At 35.9% G+C, this 21,527-nt stretch overlaps 2 protein-coding genes across 2 annotated transcripts; both read left to right on the top strand.

The window, feature by feature from the left end:
• The first annotated feature begins 1,952 nt into the window (after positions 1-1,952).
• On the top strand, positions 1,953-5,070 carry LOC104087111 (exopolygalacturonase-like). Its single transcript, XM_009591517.4, has 4 exons — positions 1,953-2,155; positions 2,446-2,754; positions 4,076-4,588; positions 4,818-5,070. The coding sequence occupies exons 1-4, from the start codon at positions 2,009-2,011 to the stop codon at positions 5,049-5,051; spliced, it is 1,203 nt and encodes a 400-aa protein (XP_009589812.1). The 5' UTR covers positions 1,953-2,008; the 3' UTR covers positions 5,052-5,070.
• Positions 5,071-19,600: 14,530 nt separating this feature from the next.
• On the top strand, positions 19,601-21,124 carry LOC138895436 (uncharacterized). Its single transcript, XM_070180123.1, has 5 exons — positions 19,601-19,785; positions 19,853-20,046; positions 20,133-20,392; positions 20,477-20,704; positions 20,888-21,124. Exons 1-5 carry the CDS (start codon positions 19,601-19,603, stop codon positions 21,122-21,124), a joined length of 1,104 nt encoding a protein of 367 aa, XP_070036224.1.
• The last annotated feature ends 403 nt before the right edge of the window (positions 21,125-21,527 follow it).

Here is a 21,527-nt window from a genome sequence, read left to right as displayed (position 1 = left end):
TATTTGGTTTTGTAAAATTTATCTTTTTATTTTTCTAGAGTTTATGTGATGCAACATGTTAAAATATTATACTTAATGTTTTGATCACAGTAACAGAAAAACGTTTATAATAATGGCACATAAATAGGAGCTCAAAGCATGTATGATTACAGTTTACGCTCTATGATATCAATGTTTAAAGAATAGTAACAACGACTTGAACTAGTTGGAAAATATGATCAATAATCTAGTTATAATTCTTGGGGAAGCCAGTCATAACTGTAAATAATTAAAATTTGAATGTGTAAGCTATACCGTTTCTACTGAAAATAAACAAATTAAAACAGAGTTTTAAAAAAAAAAGGAAATGGCTAAAAGAGCAATATAGAGCAAGTTCTGTTCTGTGTAAAAATGTAAAGGACTCGTTACGGAAACTGAATGAATTGGTTACCAAAATAAGGAAAAGAAAGAACTTTCTTCTTAATTATCTATATTATATTAAAAGCACGAATGTCTTTAGCAAAATATCGTTGTCTTTTTTACCCTTTAAAAATAGAGTTCACACTAGACAAAATCGTCTTTTAATTTTAATGTTTAACCTAATATCTAGGAATATTAATTAAGTTATTTTTCTAATATTTAGGAATAGTCATAATTATTTTCCTAATATTTAGGATTACAAAATCAATTAAAATTTATTGATTAAATTTTTCCATATTTGAACTATGTACTAACTTATATAATTAAGAATTTGAAATCGAGTAGGTTTTAGCTATATAAGTTCTTTCCTTTTAGAATTTATTATTACTTCAACACCAAATATTTAACCAATAATTGTAATTCAAATACTAAAACACGCTTTTGACTTAAATGTTCTCTTACCAAATAGTAGAACTTTTCGCTCTTCTTTTTAAGTGTCGTATCAATTTAAAACTTAAACGAAAATAAATTTAAAATAAATTTCATTTAAAGAGCTTATTTGATGACAAGTAAAAGAAAGATGAACATCACTTTAAAACGGTAAGAAATACGTTTTTCTCCAAAATAGCATGAAGATTCATGTTTATTTTTCTCAATATTATATTCTCTCTTATATTTTGATTAAATTAAGGAACATCATATCTTATTTACTAAATGGGAGATATGTTATTCTCAATTTCTTAATAGTTATACAAAGAAACTATTATTTAATATCACTCATCAACCAAATTCATTTTTTAGTGAAGTTCTCAAATTAGAATTTCAAAACTAAAATTATAAATCTCTTAAATTTTATATGTGAATAATAAAACTAGGAAGGAAGAATGATAATTTTTGAATTTGGAGTGATGAAATTATAAAACTAAAATAAGTTTATAATTGAATATATTAACAGATGATTAAAAAAATTTATGTGGTAGTTTTTTCTTTTATTGAGTTAGGTACACATGATCAACATTTATTATTTTTAGGAACATATACTTTTATTTTATAAATCAAATACAACATATTAATATACTACTTTAATAATGTTTTAATATTCTTTTTTTCATTGAAATATTGTACACGTGCAACGCGCGTATCATAAGACTAGTTTAGATAAAATCAGAAATAAATCTTTTCCACCATAAATGGAATCCTTGGCTCCAAAAGCAAATCCTTACGAGCTTATTAATACTGGTGACAAATTAAAGAAACAAGTCATCGGCAGTTAAATGCTACCGACGTCCGTACTAATAGCTTTTTGATAGTTTTACTTAATAGGATATATGGTTACCCTAAACCAAAGGCATTAATGTATTTAACAATATTATTAGTGTTTATTTCTTGGCCAACTTGGTAAATACATATGTTAGGTAAGTAATCAAGAAAAAGTCAAAATGAGATCATGCATATAAATCCAAAATTGGAAAATAAGTCCAAGAGAGAGGAAAAAAATTAAATTTAGCCAAAAGGGTACCTTATTTGTATCATTTACACATCAAACATTAAAAGCCTATGTCTTTTATATAATTCTTGTTAGAGAGCAGTGCAGTTGAAAGGGAAAAAAATGGTTTCATTGGCTTCTGCAACTTTTGGTGTGTGCTTGTTTGTATTCTTGAGCATAGCTAATGCCCAATATTATAATTCACCACTTAAGTTCTTCAATGTTTTGGATTATGGTGCAGTTGCTGATGAGAAGAGAGATAATAGTCAGGTTTGTATTGGAAAAAGGCATTAATTAGGCCCTACTCTCTTGTTTGTATCGATTGCAAAGCGAAAACAACGTGACTATGAGATAATGATGCACATTACTAATCATGAATGCCTATTCCGAGACAAATTCAGAATCTTGAGTTACTGGCAGAATGCGAGTGAATATAAGTATTTATAATTTTTTCTTGCAGATATATACGTGATTCAAGTAAAAGCAACGACTTCAGTTAAACACATACCGATTTTAGATCCGCCTCTTAATTTTTCTTTTATTTGTTTTATGTTTTTCAGGCATTTTTAAAGGCATGGGAAGATGCTTGTCAATGGAGAGGAAGGAGTATGGTTTTAATTCCATATGGAACTTACATGTTGAGGTCAGTTTCATTTGAGGGTCCATGCAGGAGTTTAATGAGATTTGTAATAAAAGGGGTTCTCAAAGCTCCCACAAGTCCATCATTGTTCAACACAAACACATGGATTGGTTTTCGTTACATAAATGGGCTAGTTGTTAAAGGTGGTGGCTATTTGGATGGCCAAGGTGCTTCTGCTTGGCCATATAACGATTGTTCCAAGAACCCCCATTGCATGCCTCTTCCTGTGGTAAGTTTTTCACGGTAAAATATTTGCTCGCGCTCAATGTTTATATGAAATCATATTAATTTATTACTGCTAAGTGATTTAATAAACTGACAATGTACAATTAACTTATGATTACGTGCTTGAAGTCTTTGTGCAAAATACATGTTATGTTTCTATTGGTTTGACGTAAACATCGGATGACCGTTTTATACCTAGGGAATCTTTTTTCTTTAATTCATTGGATTTTTTCAAAAAAAAAAAGAAAAGGATGTTGATTTTGAGTGAAAACCATTACTATAGAGTTTTCAGTCACATATTCTTGTTTCGGAAGGAATTGGGAGTATATTAAGTAAATCTTTTAGTTCCCTGACTTTAGCTCTAATTGACATCCTTGATTGGGAATTGTGTCCCCCGCAAGGTTACTTTAGATAGCGGTATTTTTTATTCGCTTTTACTTGTCCACTATACAAAAAATATATTTTCAATTTTACTTATCTACTATACTAAATCAGAAAAATATTTTTTCTTCCTGTTTTACTCTTATCATTAACTACTCATTCCTTAAATTATTTCTCAAGGCTTGTGAAAATACTATTATTATTATGGATAAAATTATAAAAAAATATACTTTATTTATTTTCTTAAAGAGGATGTAAAATTAAAAATGAACAACTAAAAATGAACTGAAGGAGTATCAAATGGCATGTAGTAATACTTGAGCAGTGTGAAGTCATTAAATAGCATTCCTTTTTCTCCTTAAATTTAGTTTACTTTGTTAGGAGGACAAAGATCTTATTGCAATTGAGATTCTACATAATCCCACTAAACATGCTACTACTTTATTATGTTTCTTATTACGAAAGAGTTTTTTTAGGTAAGGTGTTAAAATTAACATACTATTACATGATTATGTTTCATTGCGAAAGTGTTTTTTTAGGTAAGGTGGTAAATTACTAGTACTTGAATTTTCACAGGGTATGGACTTACCATTATTAATCAGAGGAACATTTTATGGACCAAGACAACCTTTTCCAAAATAGGGACTAGAGTTGACTTTAGTGGTTACGAGAGATTTTCTTCATTTTGTCATATAACTCTATTCCCAGAAAAGGGTCAATGACCCCTACACTATTCGATGACCAAACCCACCCAAAAAAGAACAGTTTAAAAAATAGAAATAATAATACCACTTCGAAATCCGAAAGTATTCGTATACACTATCCTTCCCCAACGTCACTAGTTGTTGTAACACCTCTTCTAAATAACTATTCAACAACAAATATTTCTAGTTTCTAGCACATTTATGATTTATATTCTGATGTTCGTGTTTCTTTTTAATTAGACTTTGAGATTCGATTTCGTGACGAATTCAAGAATCCATCATTTGAGATCAATCAACAGCAAGAACTCCCACATAAACCTCTTTGCTTGCAACAACATAAACATCAGTTTCGTCCGAATGACAGCCCCTGGGGACAGCCCCAACACCGACGGCATTCACATCGGAGATTCCACCAACATCAGAATTTCAAGAACTGTCATTCAGACCGGCGATGACTGCATTTCCATGGTTACAGGCAGCCGAAACATCGACATCTCCGATGTTACTTGTGGACCTGGTCATGGAATTAGCATTGGTAGTCTAGGAAAATCCCCTGGAGAATTTGTTACAGGCATAAATGTGAGAAATTGCACATTTATCGGAACTCAAAATGGGGCTAGGATCAAAACTTGGGCACCCTCTTTGTCAAGTGAGGCTTCTGATATATTTTTTGGTGACATTTACATGCAAAATGTCAATAATCCAGTCCTCATTGATCAACAATACTGCCCATATCCTTCTTGCAGCAATCTGGTACGTGATGAGCACCTTTCTAGGACTGTTATTTAGGGATTAGTCAGTACTTATTTTATCCTGAAATTTTGAACTAAAAATCTTTACTTCAACACAACTGAAATTCACTGACACACTGAGACTAATTTCTAAATAGCACCCCTAGGATGACTACGTGGTGTCATTTCTTAACACTTCTTTTTTACATAGTGAATTGAATTATTGAAGTATCTTTGTTAATGTTGTGTAGGGACAGGACAATTCTAAAGTACAGATAAGCAATGTGACATTCAGTAACATATGGGGAACATCAAGTTCAAAGGTTGCAATCTCTTTAAAATGTAGTAAACTGGTGCCCTGTAAAAATGTGCAGCTTAACAATATCAACTTGGCATACCACGGACGAGGAGGACCAGCCACGTCTTCGTGTTTAAATGTGATTGGTGCTTCATATGGGAAACAATCTCCTCCTAGTTGTTTATGATCGAACTGATTTTTCTCGATTTCCTTATCTTGTGGCAATTCCTCAATTTGTTCTAATGTATTTCCGTTGGTGTTACTAGGCTAAGAAAAACTCAGGATGTATAAATTTTTTAGAATGAAGTAGATGAACTGGTCGAAAGTACTGAGCACTCCACGTGGATGAGCTTTTAAACTAGCAATGCTCCATATGAAACTTCAGAGAGAAGCAGAAATCTGTTTTCTCATAAGATAACTCTTGTTGTCTTATTTGATCTTTCCTCCAAAAGGAGGACGATTTAATTGGCTAGCCTAAACTTTATGATGTTTAGTAGCAGCATGAACAATTATATAAATATTATGTACTCAACAACAACAAACTATATCGTTTATGCAGATCTTACCCCTACAATAATTGAGGCAGTATCCGATATGTACTCCGCGAAACTAAATTCTAATTTCATGTGGAATGGGGCAACTCGAACTGAAAAGATAAACATTATCCAACTGGTTATAGGACTGGTCAGCATTAATGTGAGGAATGATCTCGTATGACCGATTACAAATTGTTAATAATAAAGTTACGGTTCTCTTATAAAAGGTTCATATACTAAAAGAACATTTTTAATGAGTCATAAAGCGATCTCCTCGAATAATTAAAAGTCTGGAAGTGATATAAATAGATTTTTATTTAAGGTGAATGTCTATATTTTAGAGAGATTTTAGGAATTTTATTTGGTGGCTAAGTCACTCTTTTCCTATAAATAGAGGGGTCATATTCCATTGTAATTGATCACAAATCAATATATAAGAATTGTCTCTCCCTACTTTTCTTTGCAATACTCTTCTTCTTCTTTTATTGTTTTATAACACATTATCAGCACACGAGACTCTAACCAATTGAGTAGAAGCTTTGGGATTGAGCATAATAATTATCAATTGTTCCATGAACTTCCTTCATGATTAAATTTTGGATTTAAGGTAAGTATTTTACTTTATTTTTCTCTTTTAAATTCTTAACATTCTATAATATGATTTTAAATACAAACAAAGACAATAAATTTTGATTATAACGCCAATAGAGTTTGTAAGAAATTAGAACCACGTGAAGTGGTAAAAATTCTATGTCTTGCCATGATCAAATTCATGTATGATTGTGAGCACAAGAAGTGAAAACCCATCCTATTGAATTTGTTTCATTCTCATTCCCTTAAGAGAATATGATAGCAGTATGTGATAAGTCTAAAAGAAGACAAAATTATTACCATAAAGATATCAATGGATGTGGACGTGGCAATAGACGAAATTATAATCGTCATCATTGTGATAATGAGAATATTAAGAATTCTCAAAATAACCATTCACTATGTGAAAGTAATATTTGTCATCCATTTGACATGAGATTTTGTAAAGCACATATAGATAATTATGGTCCATTCATGATGTGAATGTGACAACATCTGATTTATGAATACATATTCATTCTTGGAAGAATATGAATGTCCTAGTGGTAGTGGATATACCACACTAATCTCTAGAAAGAGGTCTGAGATGAACTAAGAAAATAGTTTCATTATCATGGCATGAATGGTCATTGGTCACGTACCTATTGTAGAGCCAAAATAATTTAGCAATATGATTATTAAAAGACAACAGTAATGCAAGAAACAGATCTTGCATATAATTTTGACCATGACCATAATGGTATAACTTTCTCCTTAAAAGTTTATTCACCATATAGATTGATGAATACGTGGTAGTACAAAATTAATTGAGAGCTCTGGAAGAGCCAATTTTACTATTTTGTGTCGTAGTAAGTCTCAAAGAAACTTATTGAGTTTATAAAGTAATCGCGAAAGCGGATGGTTATATTGAGACTATAAATAATGAAGATTTAATATCTTTATATTACTACAACTGTAGTAGGGTAATATGTATATATGAATACTAACCGCTTTATTGCCTGATTTGTATTACACAAATAAAAAATATGACGGAATTACATGACACGGTAAACTGGATGTCTGTTAATTTAAAACCCATGTCGCAGTAAACTGGAAGTTTAATTAACAATTGCGCATGTCATGTTGTAAACATAAAGTTTACTAATACAGACAATTTTATCAAGCATGACCTATTGAGCAATCTTGATTTAGATGCGCAAAATAAATGAGAATTAACATGGGTAAGTGATGAAGAAGATTATTTATGAATTCTCTTATTTTGCTTGTTCTCGCGATTATTATACCAACTAAAATTAGGATTACATCCCTTGAATTTTGAAATTTATCAAAGGTGAATATGGGCTCATTCACCTGCCATGTATACCACATAAGATGCATGTATGAGATGGTTACATGTGCGATTATTATTAACCTGCAACCGGTGTTTGTGAGGTAACTTCTCAATAATTTAATTTCAAGCATATAACAAAAACAACAATAACAATCCAGTAAAATCTCACTAGAGGGGTGTAGGGAGGTTAGTGTGTAGGTAGACCTTACCCCTAGCTGAAAAGTAGAGAGGTTGTTTCCGAAAGATCCTCGGCCCAAGAAGAAGAAAAGAAAAGAAAAGAAGAGAAAAGAGACAATATCAGTACCACCAACAGATACCATAAGAAAAAATTAACAACATCATGAAAGCTAGAAAATAGGTGCAGAGCGAAAGCGGTAACCATTAAATAGAGTCGGCTCTATGAAAAACGAAAGAGTAGTAAGAGACAATATTGCCACTAGCTGTCTCAGACAAAAACCCTACCAAACTAGCCTCACAAATGTACGAACTAAGGAAAGACTCAACTACCTCCTAACCTACAACCCTAATACTCGACCTCCACAGCTCCCTATCAAGGGCCATGTCCTCGAAAATCTGAAGCCTCGCCATGTCCTGCCTGATTACCTCTCCCCAATACTTCTTAGGCCGCCCTCTACCTCTTCTCGAGCCTTCCAAGGCCAGCCGCTCACACCTCCTTACTGGAGCATCTGGGCTTCTCCTCTGAACGTGCCCGAACCATCTAAGCCTCGCTTCCCGCATCTTATTATCAATGGGAGTCATGCCCACCTTCACCCGAATATCATCATTCCTAATCTTATCCATCTCAACATCCTCATCTCTGCTACTTTCATCTTCTGGATATGTGAGTTCTTAACAGGCCAACACTCATCCCCATACATCATGGCCGGTCTAACCATCGCTCTATAAAACTTACCTTTGAGTATCAGTGGCACTCTCTTGTCACACGGGACTCCAGAAGCTAACCTCCACTTCATCCACCCCACTCCAATACGGTGTGTGATATCCTCGTCAATCTCCCCTCCCACTTGGATAACCGACCCAAGGTACTTGAAACTGCCTCTGCTCGGGATGACCTATGATTCAAGCCTCACATCCACGTCTACTTTCCTCGAGTCAGCGCTGAACTTGCACTCCAGATATTCCGTCTTTGTCCTTCTCAGCTTGAAACCTTTAGACTCAAGAGCTTGTCTCCAGGCCTCCAACCTCTCGTTAACACCGGCTCGCAACTCATCAACCAGAACTATGTCATCAGTGAATAACATACACCATGGCACCTCCCCTTGAATATGATGTGTTAACGCGTCCATCACCAGGGCAAATAAGAACGGGCTTAGCGCAGAACCTTGGTGCAATACCATAACAATCGGAAAATGCACAGAGTCGCCTCCTACTGTACTAACCCGAGTATTAGCCCCATTATACATGTCCTTAATCGCCCTAGTGTAGGCAACCGACACACCTTTAGCCTCCAGGCATCTCCAGAAAACTTCTCTAGGAACCTTGTCATACACTTTCTCCAGATCAATAAACACCATGTGCAGATCCTTCTTTCTCTCCCTATATTGTTCCACCAGTCTCCTAATAAGGTGTATAGCTTCCGTAGTTGAACGACCCGACATGGACCTAAACTGGTTGTCGGATATAGACAACGACCTCCTCACCCTTGCTTCAACCACCCTCTCCCAAACTTTTATGGTATGGCTCAGTAATTTGATACCCCTATAATTGTTACAACTCTGGATATCACCTTTGTTCTTATACAACGGAACCACCGTACTCCACCTCCACTCATCTGGTATCCTCTTCGTCCTAAAAATAACATTAAAGAGCCCTGTCAGCCACTCCAAGCCTGCTCTACCCACACACTTTCAAAATTCAACCGGAATTTCATCCAGCCCGCTCGCTCTGCCCCCGCTCATCTTACGTATAGCTCCCACGACCTCCTCAACCTCGATGCGCTTGCAGTACCCAAAGTCACGGTGACTCTCGGGATGCTCCAGTTCACCTAGCACAATATATCGATCCCCTTCTTCATTAAGAAGTTTATGAAAGTAAGTCTGCCATCTCCTCTTAATCTGGGCATCTTCTATAAATACTCTACCATCTTCGTCCTTGATGCATCTCACTCGGTCCAAATCCGGAGCCTTCCTCTCTCTTGTCTTGACCAGTTGGAATAACTTCTTCTCTCTGCCTTTCTCCCCCAGTTCCTTGTACATACGACCATAAGCTGCAGTCTTAGCCTCCGTGACCGCCAACTTAGCTTCCTTCCTAGCTACCTTAATTTTGAGCATAATTTCCATATTTTCTATTCAAAAAAGTTTATCTTGATAATTTGGTTTACATCCCAGTTAGTTTAGCAAAATAATTATTGACTGCCTCCGCTTAATAGCTAAACTATTGCTTATGAGAACAAAGTTATATATATCAGCTTGATATACGTTATATACGAAAGTATATTACATTCTCCCCTCACAAGTAGTTCGAGGTCAGGAACCAAATAATTCCATCTTATTATTATTGATATGCGGTGTATCTTTTGATTAACACCATAATGCACAAATGTGGATCCAAAGTTGTGGAAGCAAGTTAGTTTTTCTAACATGAGGGGAGACAAGATAAACAATTGAGAAAAAGTTACGTGGAATGAATTATCATTTGTATATCTAGATCCTCGAATAAGATAATATGAATTTGAAGTTCATAAAAAGATAATTCATCTACAATATATTGCAAAGCATGCCAGACGCATTTGCTAACCCAAAGAAAGTAACTATAGTCTCACTACAAATGCTCCTACTAAAATAAGTCCTAGAAGGACAAGGACTATGGTTCGCTTAAAGCGTATAGATAATTTGATTTCAAGTAAAATTCTTGATAAAGAAGATGAGCAAATGATCAAAATGATCATAATAAAGTGGTAAGTGATCTAGAAGATCACATGACATAACATTTCATAAAATTCAGGAGAGGTTTAGGTACCTGAAAATATGAATGAAGAGATCTATATGTCATGTCTTTATGAAAAAAAATCGATTGTTGGAACCGATATAAAATATTCGTCGATTACGTCTATGATAACGTTAAATATATATGAGGATCTTAAGTCTAGGAAACAATTCAAGAAGAATTGGTTTTATATGAAAGACATGTAGTTTTGGACCTGCAGTTCAAACATTTAAAAGTATAAAGTCAACAGAGTGTGTAATCACTTTTATCTATATTATATGTCTAGCATGACATGAAAACTTGATATGCATCTAAACTCTATTTATATGGCTTATATGACAATCTCTGAAAGATTTAAATCGCTTAAAGCATATACAATTCTTGGTCCTAAAGTACCACATCCTAAGTACAATTTGTGCACAAATGTATATTGCTATAACTATAAGCATGATAATGTGATAGAGAATTTTTTCGCCTCTATGGAGATATTGAAAAGCCATTCCACGACATTAGATGAAGACATTATATATCTATCAAGAAAGATGATTTCAAGGTGCAATATATTCATTCAAGTTAATATGGCTGATTTGTATATCAAATCTCTACCAATGATCTTTTGAAGATGGTGCACAATATTAGAATGCGAAGGCTCAAGGATGTTGATAGGCGCTATGTATATCCTTGTTATGAGGCTATATGTATATCCCTGTTATATTTTGATAATCTAACAAACTTACTGTCAAGAACTAGATAAGGAACCTGTTACACATTCTCAAGACCTTAAGACCAAAAGGTTCCAGCTTGGGATATGGTTCAACTCTTCAGAGTCAAAGGAACAATATAGGGAACATATAGCTACCATTTCCCGATGAAATTGCACAAGTCAACTGCCCCAGCTGTAAAGTTACTGCCTGCACACGCTACAGTGCAGAAACAATGCAGCAGTCAACTTTATGGGGATTGTATTTTACCTACCTTGCTTACATCATACTAGTGATGTCACAAATGCATTATTAACATCAAGGAAGGTAAAACAAATCACTTGAACACTTAGAGAATTTACTCAAGCACACTCACTGTGATTGATCATCAAGAAAACGATTCTCAAGTGCATCAAGAAGAAAGAACAACACTACAATGGACCAGTTCCCCATATCAAGTTATTGTATGTCCTTAGTTGAGTTGTAACTTTGTAATAGTTCTTCAATAGTAATTCTAGCTTGTTTAGAAGAATTCCGTAGGAAACCCTTTATAAATCATAAACCATTGTGTTTGTGTCTTGGCTAGAGTTAGTCGAGTTGTAAAGTATTTGTGATAGAGTTATTACAAAGTGGCTTGTAATAGTATGTTACAAGTTAGTGAGGGATTAAGAGGTTAATTCCTAGTTTGCATAGGTTGTAATCTGAAACTTACTAAGTAGTGAAGTTGAAATCCTACAAGGGTAGGTCATGGTTTTTAATCCCGTTGAGCTGGGAACTTTCCACGTAAAAACTCTCAGCATTATTTACTTTTTGCTGTGTTCATGTAATCTGTGAAAACTAATAGAGAACCTGATTCTCTATATAGTTTGGTGGTGTTACACCCTATGCGTCCCAAGGTGATGTAATGAATATGAGACTTGTTAATCATGATTTAAATAATTTTAAAGTCATAATATGGCTATATATGATGTTTTGATAGAAAATATGAAGTTTGGGAAAAATCGGATTAAAGTTGCGGAAATATCGACTAAGGATTTACTTTGTAATAGAGCTTTTTAAGAAATATATTTCGTATGCTATATGAGGTCTTTTTGGGATATATTATATATAAATTTGAATTATTGGAATGTAGTTTCCAACTCTCTTAACCGTTCATTCATACGACATCCGGATAAAAAGTTATAAGCGCTGGAAGAAGGACCAATGCGAAGGTGCCAAGTAGCACCTTTTGACTTTTCAAACAAAATGGATATTTATATCCTTATCTCGTTTCTTTCTTCAATTTTCCAGAACACACAACCAAATAAGACCCCTAACTTTACTCTTAAGCTCTCTGCAAGAGCTTCAAACAAGATTATCATCCCGGGCATGAAATCAAGAAGCGATAACATTAAAACGATCCCTACGATGTAAGTATCACTATATCGCCTCTCTTTTTCTTTGTAGTTTGAGTTTTGGAAGGTACTTCATAGTTAATAAAACGTTTACTTTCTGTATTTAAGTGTTTAAATATCAAGAAAGGTTGATAAATTCGTTTTCTAATAGTTAGAACTCACGGGACGGTAATCAAAAGCTGTGAGTTCTAGTTATTCATTTGTAGCGGACAGTTTTGTAGATTGTTTTGTGTTGCTGTTGGGCTGCGTGTTTTACTAATGTTTTTTGGAGTTTTGGAGGAGTAAGGTGTTGGAGAAACACCACATAAATGCAGGGTGGAGGGTTGGTCGTTCGTCATAATATTTTCGGGCCGTTTGACACTATTACGGTGGTCGTTTTGTGTATGAAGAGATTGAGGTGTGTTGGGCTATTTTGTAGTATTTTGTGGTGTATATAAGGTTGGAAAATAATGCATACATGTTGATATTGTTGTGTTTGGTGTTATCTTGAATTTAAAGGAAGTAAGGATTATAGGGGAGATGCTGCCCGTTTTAATACAAAATAAGCTTGCCGTTCGTTGTGCGATAGTTGTACCTTTCGTAACTTAATGATATTATTATTATTATTATTTTAGATTAAGGTATGAAGAGGCGGGTTCAACTTGGTGATTGGAAAGATTGTGATAAGGTATGTTAAGGCTATCCCTTCTTTCCTTTTTGGCATGATCCATATGATGCAAGAAATGAGCAAGTACGCAACTTTCACAAATAATTCTATTCCTAGAAGTACTAGGGTCGTCCTTTGTCCATTATTCCCATATGTTTTATTCTAATTATCTCATAACGGCCTTTCCGTTTCATTTACCCATGATAGTATGATACGAATGATACATTATGTTGGTACTCAGTTGAGTTAGGCATTGGGTGCCCGTCGCGGCCCTACGGTTTGGGTCGTGACAAAAGTGGTATTAGAGCAGTTCTATCCTAGGGAGTCTACAAGCCGTGTCTAGTAGAGTCTTGTTTATAGGTGTGTTGTGCACCACACTTATAAGCAGGAGGCTACAGGGCATTTAGGACTGTCACTCTTTCTTCTTACTCTAGATCGTGTGGTAGAGCTCAGTTGTAAGAAATTAAAATTCCTAAATTCTATTTTAGTTGTTATACAATGACATCTACATCCAGAAAGACAGTTGGTAAGAGATTGAATGTGGCTGTGGAAGAGTTGAGTCAGAGGAACTCGATTTTGCGTCATGTTTATGATGAGTAAATGTAAGGCCTTCTGTAGATATGTGTGTACTGCGGCTTGTGAGCCTCTTGATAAGGAGCCCTAAGGCATGAATATCTATCTACCCATATGGTAAAGAGCAACGAGAGAATCAGAAGGTAGATACAAGTTTCAACAAGTAAAATAAGCTAGGTGAAGAAGGATACGAGGTACCTAGTTAGTGAAGATTATCTGTATTTACAATTCAGGCAGAGAAATATAAGCATTCTGAGTTACTTTCAACAATAACAAAGATATATTCACTTGAAAACACCCATTTCAGTTATACCCTGTGCGAGCTAACAGATATAATTTAAGAGAAGGATGGGATATCAGCATCCAGCTGGGGTTAGAGTAACCCAAAGTTATGGATGAATTGTTATCATTAGCTCTCATTTCTGAGGGATATTGCAAACATGGTAATGGTTCTCCTTGTGAGACACCCAGATGGTGCACTCTAGAATAGTACAATCAGATATGAATACTAGAATGTTCAGAAATATTAAAAGATTGGCATTAGAATCCTAGAAGGGATAAATATTTACCTTTGTATGGCTCTCGTCCTTAGTAAAGAGAGAGTGTTAGGCGACCCGAAGAGCCAGTAAGTTGAATCAAGGGGGCTAAAGGTGAAAGAATATTTTGAAGAAGTTTTCATAATAAGGAGATAGACAGAAATATTAGCAGGAGAATAAGAAAAAAGTAAATGAAACATTATGAGTAAGATGTGATAAATGGATGATAACGGTAAATCAAAATATGACAGGACTACAGATTCTATAGTCAAGTGAAGTAAAATATAAGAAGTTACATTCCTTGAGACAATAAAAGAGTATAAGCCATAAAGTCATGTCTCCATTTTGAGAAATGAGTTGGTGACTCATACGTAATTACCAGAAGGAAATGTTAGACCCCCGGAGTAATAGAAATTAGTATGGGCTAGTGAATAAGATAAACTGAACATGAATTCGGGACCGAAGAATTTTATAATAGTTGACATCGTGAGAATTTCAGATATCGCATTCCGGGCGATAATTGCATGGACAACAGAAGAATAACTTTTAAAGGTCATTCAGGAAGATATTTTCATAAAACAAACATTGTGAGCAGAGTTAAGCTTAAGGGACTAAGTGTGCCAGTTACACTAGGTGCCATCTTTGTATGTAAGAAATTAAATTATCCCTGGTACAGAAGGGTTACCGCAAGGCGAGTAAGAGTCCGCGAAGATGTGAAAAGACGCTAAATATGAAGAGGTGAAACATTTATAGGTAAATATTCATAGCAATAAATGTTAGTACTCCCCTAAAGGGGGGATGATGGTGTGATATGGTATTAAGTCGGAGTTATGTGGTTAAGGTAACTATGGAATAATAAAGGAAGAATGTGTTAGAAAGGCGAAAGAAATGAGATTGCATTTATTCAGATCCTACAGATATGATACGACTCCAGAACATTTTGTAAGTATGACAACGGGGAGAGGCAGAAAGGGTTCCATCACTAGATGTTATTAATAAATAAGTGCAAATGAACACTGGATACAAAATGAGCAAGTGTGCGGGGTAAGTTAAGACAAATGATATAACACACGAGAGATTACGCAGAATATAGATATGATAATGGACTAATGTGTAGTTAGTAGTTGATTCAGGAAGAGCCTAGCCATGGCTAAACAAAGGATATCCACAAATCAGCAGGTTGTGCAAGATAAACATAGTGGAACCCAACATAGGGAATTCAGTCTCGTAACTTTGATGATATCGTAATCCTTGAAAAATATTCAGATAGGAGTTGGGGTTGTTAAAGGTACCATATAAGTGTTACAAAAAAAATGGTGCCACTGAGAAGACAGTCAAAACTTTCAGTTCAGAATCAACCTTACGAGCACAAGGGCGTAGAGGTAAGTAATTAAGGATAATTATATGCGAGTAAGAACGTCAAAAATTCTTTCGGGTATACGATGTAATAAGCTCGCAGCTTTACAGAAGTCAAAGGGTCTCTCTTAAGTACTACAAAGAAAGACTAGCTGAGGGAATAAGGAAGAAGGCTTCAACTTAAGCATAGTGACATAAGAAAGAAATGGCCTTGTAACAACAGTCTCACAACAACATTGCATGCACTCTATAAGAAAGTGGCACCTATTGTGGATAATGAACGGGAAGAAAAAAAATCAAAAGATGATATTTGAGATCATATGAGTTATAGAAAATTCCAGTATTTGTGGGCAATGAGATAAGCCATGTATTCATGCAACAAGTGGAAGAACGACCATGAAAAGTAATTGCTTATGTTTAAAGACAACTAAGAAAGCATGAGAAGAATTATCCAACCCACGATTTAGAGTTAGTCGCGGTGATTCATGCACTAAAGATGTGGAGGCACTATTTTATGGCATTCATGTTGATATCTATACGGATCATAAGCGCCTTCAATATATCTTCAATCAAAGGAAATTGAATTTACGCCAAAGGAGATGGTTGGAGCTACTGAAAGACTATGACGTTGATATTTTATACCATCCGGGGAAGGCGAATGTAGTAGCCGACGCCCTCAGCCATAGATCTATGGGTAGCTTGTCATATTTACAGCCAGAAAAGTGTGGGATAGCCCATGAGATTCATCAGCTAGCTAGTCTTGGAGTTCGATTACTGGACTCAGGTGATACCGGAGTTACTATTCAGGACACGACAACATCCTCTTTAGTAACTGAAGTGAAGGAACACCAGTACGAGGATCCTGTGCTAATTCATTACAGAGATACATCCCCTCAAAATGAGAATACACCATTTGAGATTACAGGAGATGGAGTCCTCAGATATCGAGGTCGATTATGTGTTTTAATGTGGCAGGGTTGTGCCAGTAAGTTATGGGAGAAGCTCACTATTCTCGTTATTCTATTTATCCAGGAGCGACGAAGATGTATCATGATATCAGGGGAATATACTGGTGGGACGAAATGAAGAAGGATATAGCAGAGTTTGTTGCTCAGTGCCCAAATTGTTAGCAGGTTAAGATTGCGCATCAGAAACCCTGTGGATTATTACAGGCTATAGAGATTCTGACTTGGAAATAGGAAGTGATTAATATGAATTTCATCATAGGCTTACCTCGTACCCAATGTAAGTTCGATGCTATATAGGTTATTATCGATAGACTTACAAAAGCAGCCCATTTTCTATCTGTCAGGACTACTTACTCAGCAGAGGATTATGCAAGGCTTTACATTAGGGAGATAGTACGACTTCATGGTGTCCCTATATCTATTATCTCAGATAGAGGTGCTCAGTTTACAGTTAATTTCTGGAGGTCCTTCCAAAAAGGATTTGGGACTCAGGTAAGTCTTAGTACAACATTTCATCCCCAGATAGACGGTCAGGATGAATGTACTATTCAGACACTGGAGGATATGCTATGGGCTTGTGTGATGGACTTCAGGGGTAGCTGGGATGATCATCTTCCACTTATTGAGTTTGCATATAATAATAGTTATCATTCCAGCATTCAGATGGCTCCATACGAAGCTCTTTACATATGGAAGTGTAGGTCACCTATCGGATGGTTCGAGGTTGCGAAAACTAATTTAGTAGGACCATAGTTGGTACAACAGGTAGTTGAGAAGATTAAGTTTATACGGGAAAGGCTATTAGCAGCTCAGAGTCGTCAGAAGTCCTATGCAGATAACCGACGACGAGACTTGGAGTTTCAGGTAGATGACTGGGTATTCCTAAAGGTATCACCGATGAAAGGCGTTATGAGATTCGGTAATAAAGGAAAGCTTACCCCTCGGTACATTGGACCTTATAAGATTATACGCAGAGTAGGCCAAGTAGCATATGAGTTAGACTTGCCTTCCAAATTGGAGTATGTACATTCAGTATTTCATATGTCTATGCTCCATAGGTGTATTGAAGATCCCTCTAAAGTCATTCCAGTTGACGATATTCAGGTTACAGAGCAAATATCATATGAGGAAGCTCCCATTGCTATACTAGATAGACAAGTTCGGAGATTAAGAACTAAGGATGTAGCTTCGGTTAAATTACTTTGGATTAACAATAATGTGGAGGAGATGACTTGAGAAGATGAAAAAGAAATGAACACTAGGTATCCTCACTTGTTACCACTTCCGGGGGAGGATCAGACTGAGACATCACAGCCTTTAGTTACGTATATGGTACTTGATTCTTATGTTAGTTATTGTTATTTATCGGGTGAGGCCATTGGTGTTATTGATGATTGTGGCCCTGTATGGCTTTGAATTATTGGGTTTGCTGTGTGACAAGTTGGTAGTAGTACCGTTACAAAGGAGACTCTTCCAAAATTACTATAGATTTCTAGAAGTTTAACATTCGAGGACGAATGTTTCTAAGGAGGGAAGATTGTTACACCCTGTGCGTCCCAAGGTGACGTAATGCATATGAGACTTTTTAATCATGATTTAAATGATTTTAAAGTCATAATATGTCTATATATGATATTTTGATAGAAAATATGAAGTTTGGGAAAAATCGGATTAAAGTTGCGGAAAAACCGACTAAGGATTTGCCTTGTAACAAAGCTTTTTGAGAAATACCTTTTGTGTGCTATATGAGGTCTTTTTGGGATATATTATATACCAAATTGAAGGTCTTGGAATGTAGTTTCCAATGCTCTTAACCGTTTGTTCATACGACACCCAAATACAATGTTATAAGCGTTGGAAGAAGGACCAATGCGAGGGTGCCAAGTAGCACCTTTTGACTTTTCAAACAAAATGGATATTTATATCCTTATCTTGTTTCTTTATTCAATTTTCAAGAACACAATCAAATAAGACCCCTAACTTTACTCTTAAGCTCTCTTCAAGAGCTTCAAACAAGATTATCATCCCGGGCATGGAATCAAGAAGCGATAATATTAAAACGATCCCTACGACGTAAGTATCGCTATATCGCCTCTCTTTTTCTTTGTAGTTTGAGTTTTGGAAGGTAATTAATAGTTAAGAAAACGTGTAATTTCTGTATTTAAGTGTTTAAATATCAAGTAAGGTTGATAAATTCGTTTCCTAATAGTTAGAACTCACGGGACGGTCATCAGAAGCTGTAAGTTCTAGTTATTCACTTGTAGCAGACAGTTTTGTGGATTGTTTTGTGTTTCTGTTGGGCTGCGTGTTTTACTACTATTTTGTAGAGTTTTGGAGGAGTAAGGTTGTGCAGAAATACCACATAAATGCAGGGTGTAGGGTTGGTCGTTCGTCGTAATATTCTCGGGCCGTTTGACACTATTACGGTGGTCGTTTTGTGTATGAAGAGATTGGGGTGTGTTGGGCTATTTTGTAATATTTTGTTGTATATATAAGGTTGGAAAATAATGCATACATGTTGATATTGTTGTGTTTTATGTTATCTTGTATTTGAAGCAAGTAAGGATTATAGGGGAGATGCTGCCCGTTTTAATACAAAATAAGCTTGTCGTTCGTTGTGTGATAGTTGTACCTTTCGTAACTTAATAATAGTATTATTATTGTTGTTTTAGATTAAGGTACTAAGAGGCGAGTTCAACTTGGTGATTGTAAAGATTGTGATAAGGTATATTAAGTCTATCCCTTCTTTCCTTTTTGTCATGAACCATATGATGCAAGAAATGAGCAAGTACGCAACTTTCACAAATAATTCTATTCCTAGAAGTACTAGGGTCGTCCTATGTCCAGTATTCCCATATGTTTTATTCTAGTTATCTCATAACGGCTTTTCCAGTTTATTTACCCATGATAGTATGATACGAATGATACCTTGCGTTGGTACTCAGTTGAGTTAGGCATTGGGTGCCCGTCGCGGCCCTACGGTTTGGGTGGTGAAAGGTGGGCCATCGAATTCTATTAATTGGTATCAGAGAAGGTTCTTTCTATCAGGCTAATACTTAGAAAGGCCTCATGACCGCTTCGCCAAACTTCGAAGAAGGCCAGTCTACTTACAGACCACCTAGGTTCAACGGACAGTATTATGGATGGTGGAAGACTAGGATGCCTGACTTCATCATGGCTGAAGATTCAGAGCTATGGGATGTCATCTTTGATGGTCCCTTTGTTCCTACCAAGAATCTTGGCGACCCAGCTGTAGCCATTCCCAAGACGAGGAAGGAATTCAATGACGCTGATCGAAAGGCCGTAGAAAAGAATTTTCGTGCGAACAGGATATCGGAATGTCAGTTTGTGGCCCTTTGTTTGTGGCATTGATCCCTTTGTTTGTGGCATTGATCCTGATGAATACAATAGGATATCGGCATGTCAGTCAACCAAGGAAATCTGGGAAGCCCTTCAGACAGCTCACGAAGGAACAACACAGGTTAAGCAATCCAAGATCGACATGCTCATAACTGAATACGAGCTCTTCAGGATGAAAGATGATGAATCCATCCAAGATATACATACTCGGCTCACCTATATCATTAATGAGCTTCACTCTCTTGGTGAAATTATTCCAAGAAACAAGCTTGTCAAAAAAACCTTAGTGTGCTGCCCAGTTCTTGGGAAAGCAAAGTGAACGCAATTACAGAGGCGAGGGACTTGCAGGAGCTAACCATTGATGAACTTGTCGGTAATCTGAAAATATATGAAATAAAGAAGAAGAAGAAGGACAATGAAATAAGAGAACCCAAAAGGGAGAAGAACCCGGTCTTCAAGGCAGTCAACAATGACTCAAGTAGTGAGGATGGTGATATGGCTTACTTGACAAGAAGATTCCAGAAGATGGTTCGCAAGAATGGAGGCATTCGAAAAAGAGGAAGTTCAAGCCCAAATATTATGACCTCTATCGTAAATGTGGCAATCCAGGACACTTCATCAAGGATTTCCCTCTCCTAAAGTAAGATCAGTACAAAAAAAACTTTGACAAAGCAGCCAAGAGGAACCAGGTTCCTGATAAACGCTTCTAAGAGAAAGAATGCCGCTGACAATGTTGTAAAGCAAGCTCTTGCTGCACGGGGAGACTCCTCCAACAAATCTGAAGAAGAAAATGATCATGGTAATAGTACAATGATGGAAGTGGAAAGTGAAGCAATTGGGTATGACTCAATCTTTGCCTTGATGGCTCAGTCTGATGATGATGAAGATGACAACGATGGTGAGGTAAATTTTCTGGATGTTCAGAGAAATCTGAAATCTTATTCTCCTAAAAAACTCATGCCTTTGGCAAATGTGTTGATTGATGCTTATTACAGTCTTATAAATGATAAAGATGCTTTAACTGTGGAGTTAGGAGAAGCATAATAAACCAGAGATGACTTAGTAATCGTTGTTGTTAATTTAAAGGAAACAATTGAGAACCTGAAGAAAGAGAAGGATGCCTTAGATGAAAAAATTGCAAATATAGAACATGAAAGAGATGATCTAATGGTCATTGTGGTAGACCTAAAAGAGACCTTTGAGTGTGTAAGAAAGGAAAAAGAAGTCTTAGCTAAGAGAGTTACAAACATTGAGCATGAGAGAGATGACCTATTAGTGGTGGTAGTGGACTTGAAGGAAACAATTAGGGAACTTAAAATGTAGAGTAGGCCTGAAAATTCTCAAAAGGGAAAGGAAGTTGCAAGTGAGGCACACATTAAACTTAAAAGTGAGTTAAATTCAGTGAAGTCTAGTCTGTGTGCTGAGCTTAAGAAAAAACAAACAACTTCAGGAAGAACTAGGTAGAATGAAGTGTGATATTGAAAAATCACTCAAGTGGACTTGGTCCTCTGATGCTATCATTGTCATGTACACCAATAATGGGGGAAACAGGCAGGGGAATGGGTTCCAAAGGGAAAAGATTTCCTACAACCCTCATAGCAAGTACGTTACTTTACCTGACAATTGGCTTTGCACTCACTGCGGTAACACTTGCCACTTTAAAGAAAACTGTATGGCCAGATTTCAGTCACAACAGAAAAATAAAGTTTTTGCTAAAAGTGTAACT

This window comes from Nicotiana tomentosiformis, chromosome 7 (assembly GCF_000390325.3).
Source record: "Nicotiana tomentosiformis chromosome 7, ASM39032v3, whole genome shotgun sequence".
Taxonomy (NCBI): Eukaryota; Viridiplantae; Streptophyta; class Magnoliopsida; order Solanales; family Solanaceae; genus Nicotiana; species Nicotiana tomentosiformis.
Note: the sequence above shows the minus strand (reverse complement) of the source record. Positions and strands in the feature narration are given on the sequence as shown.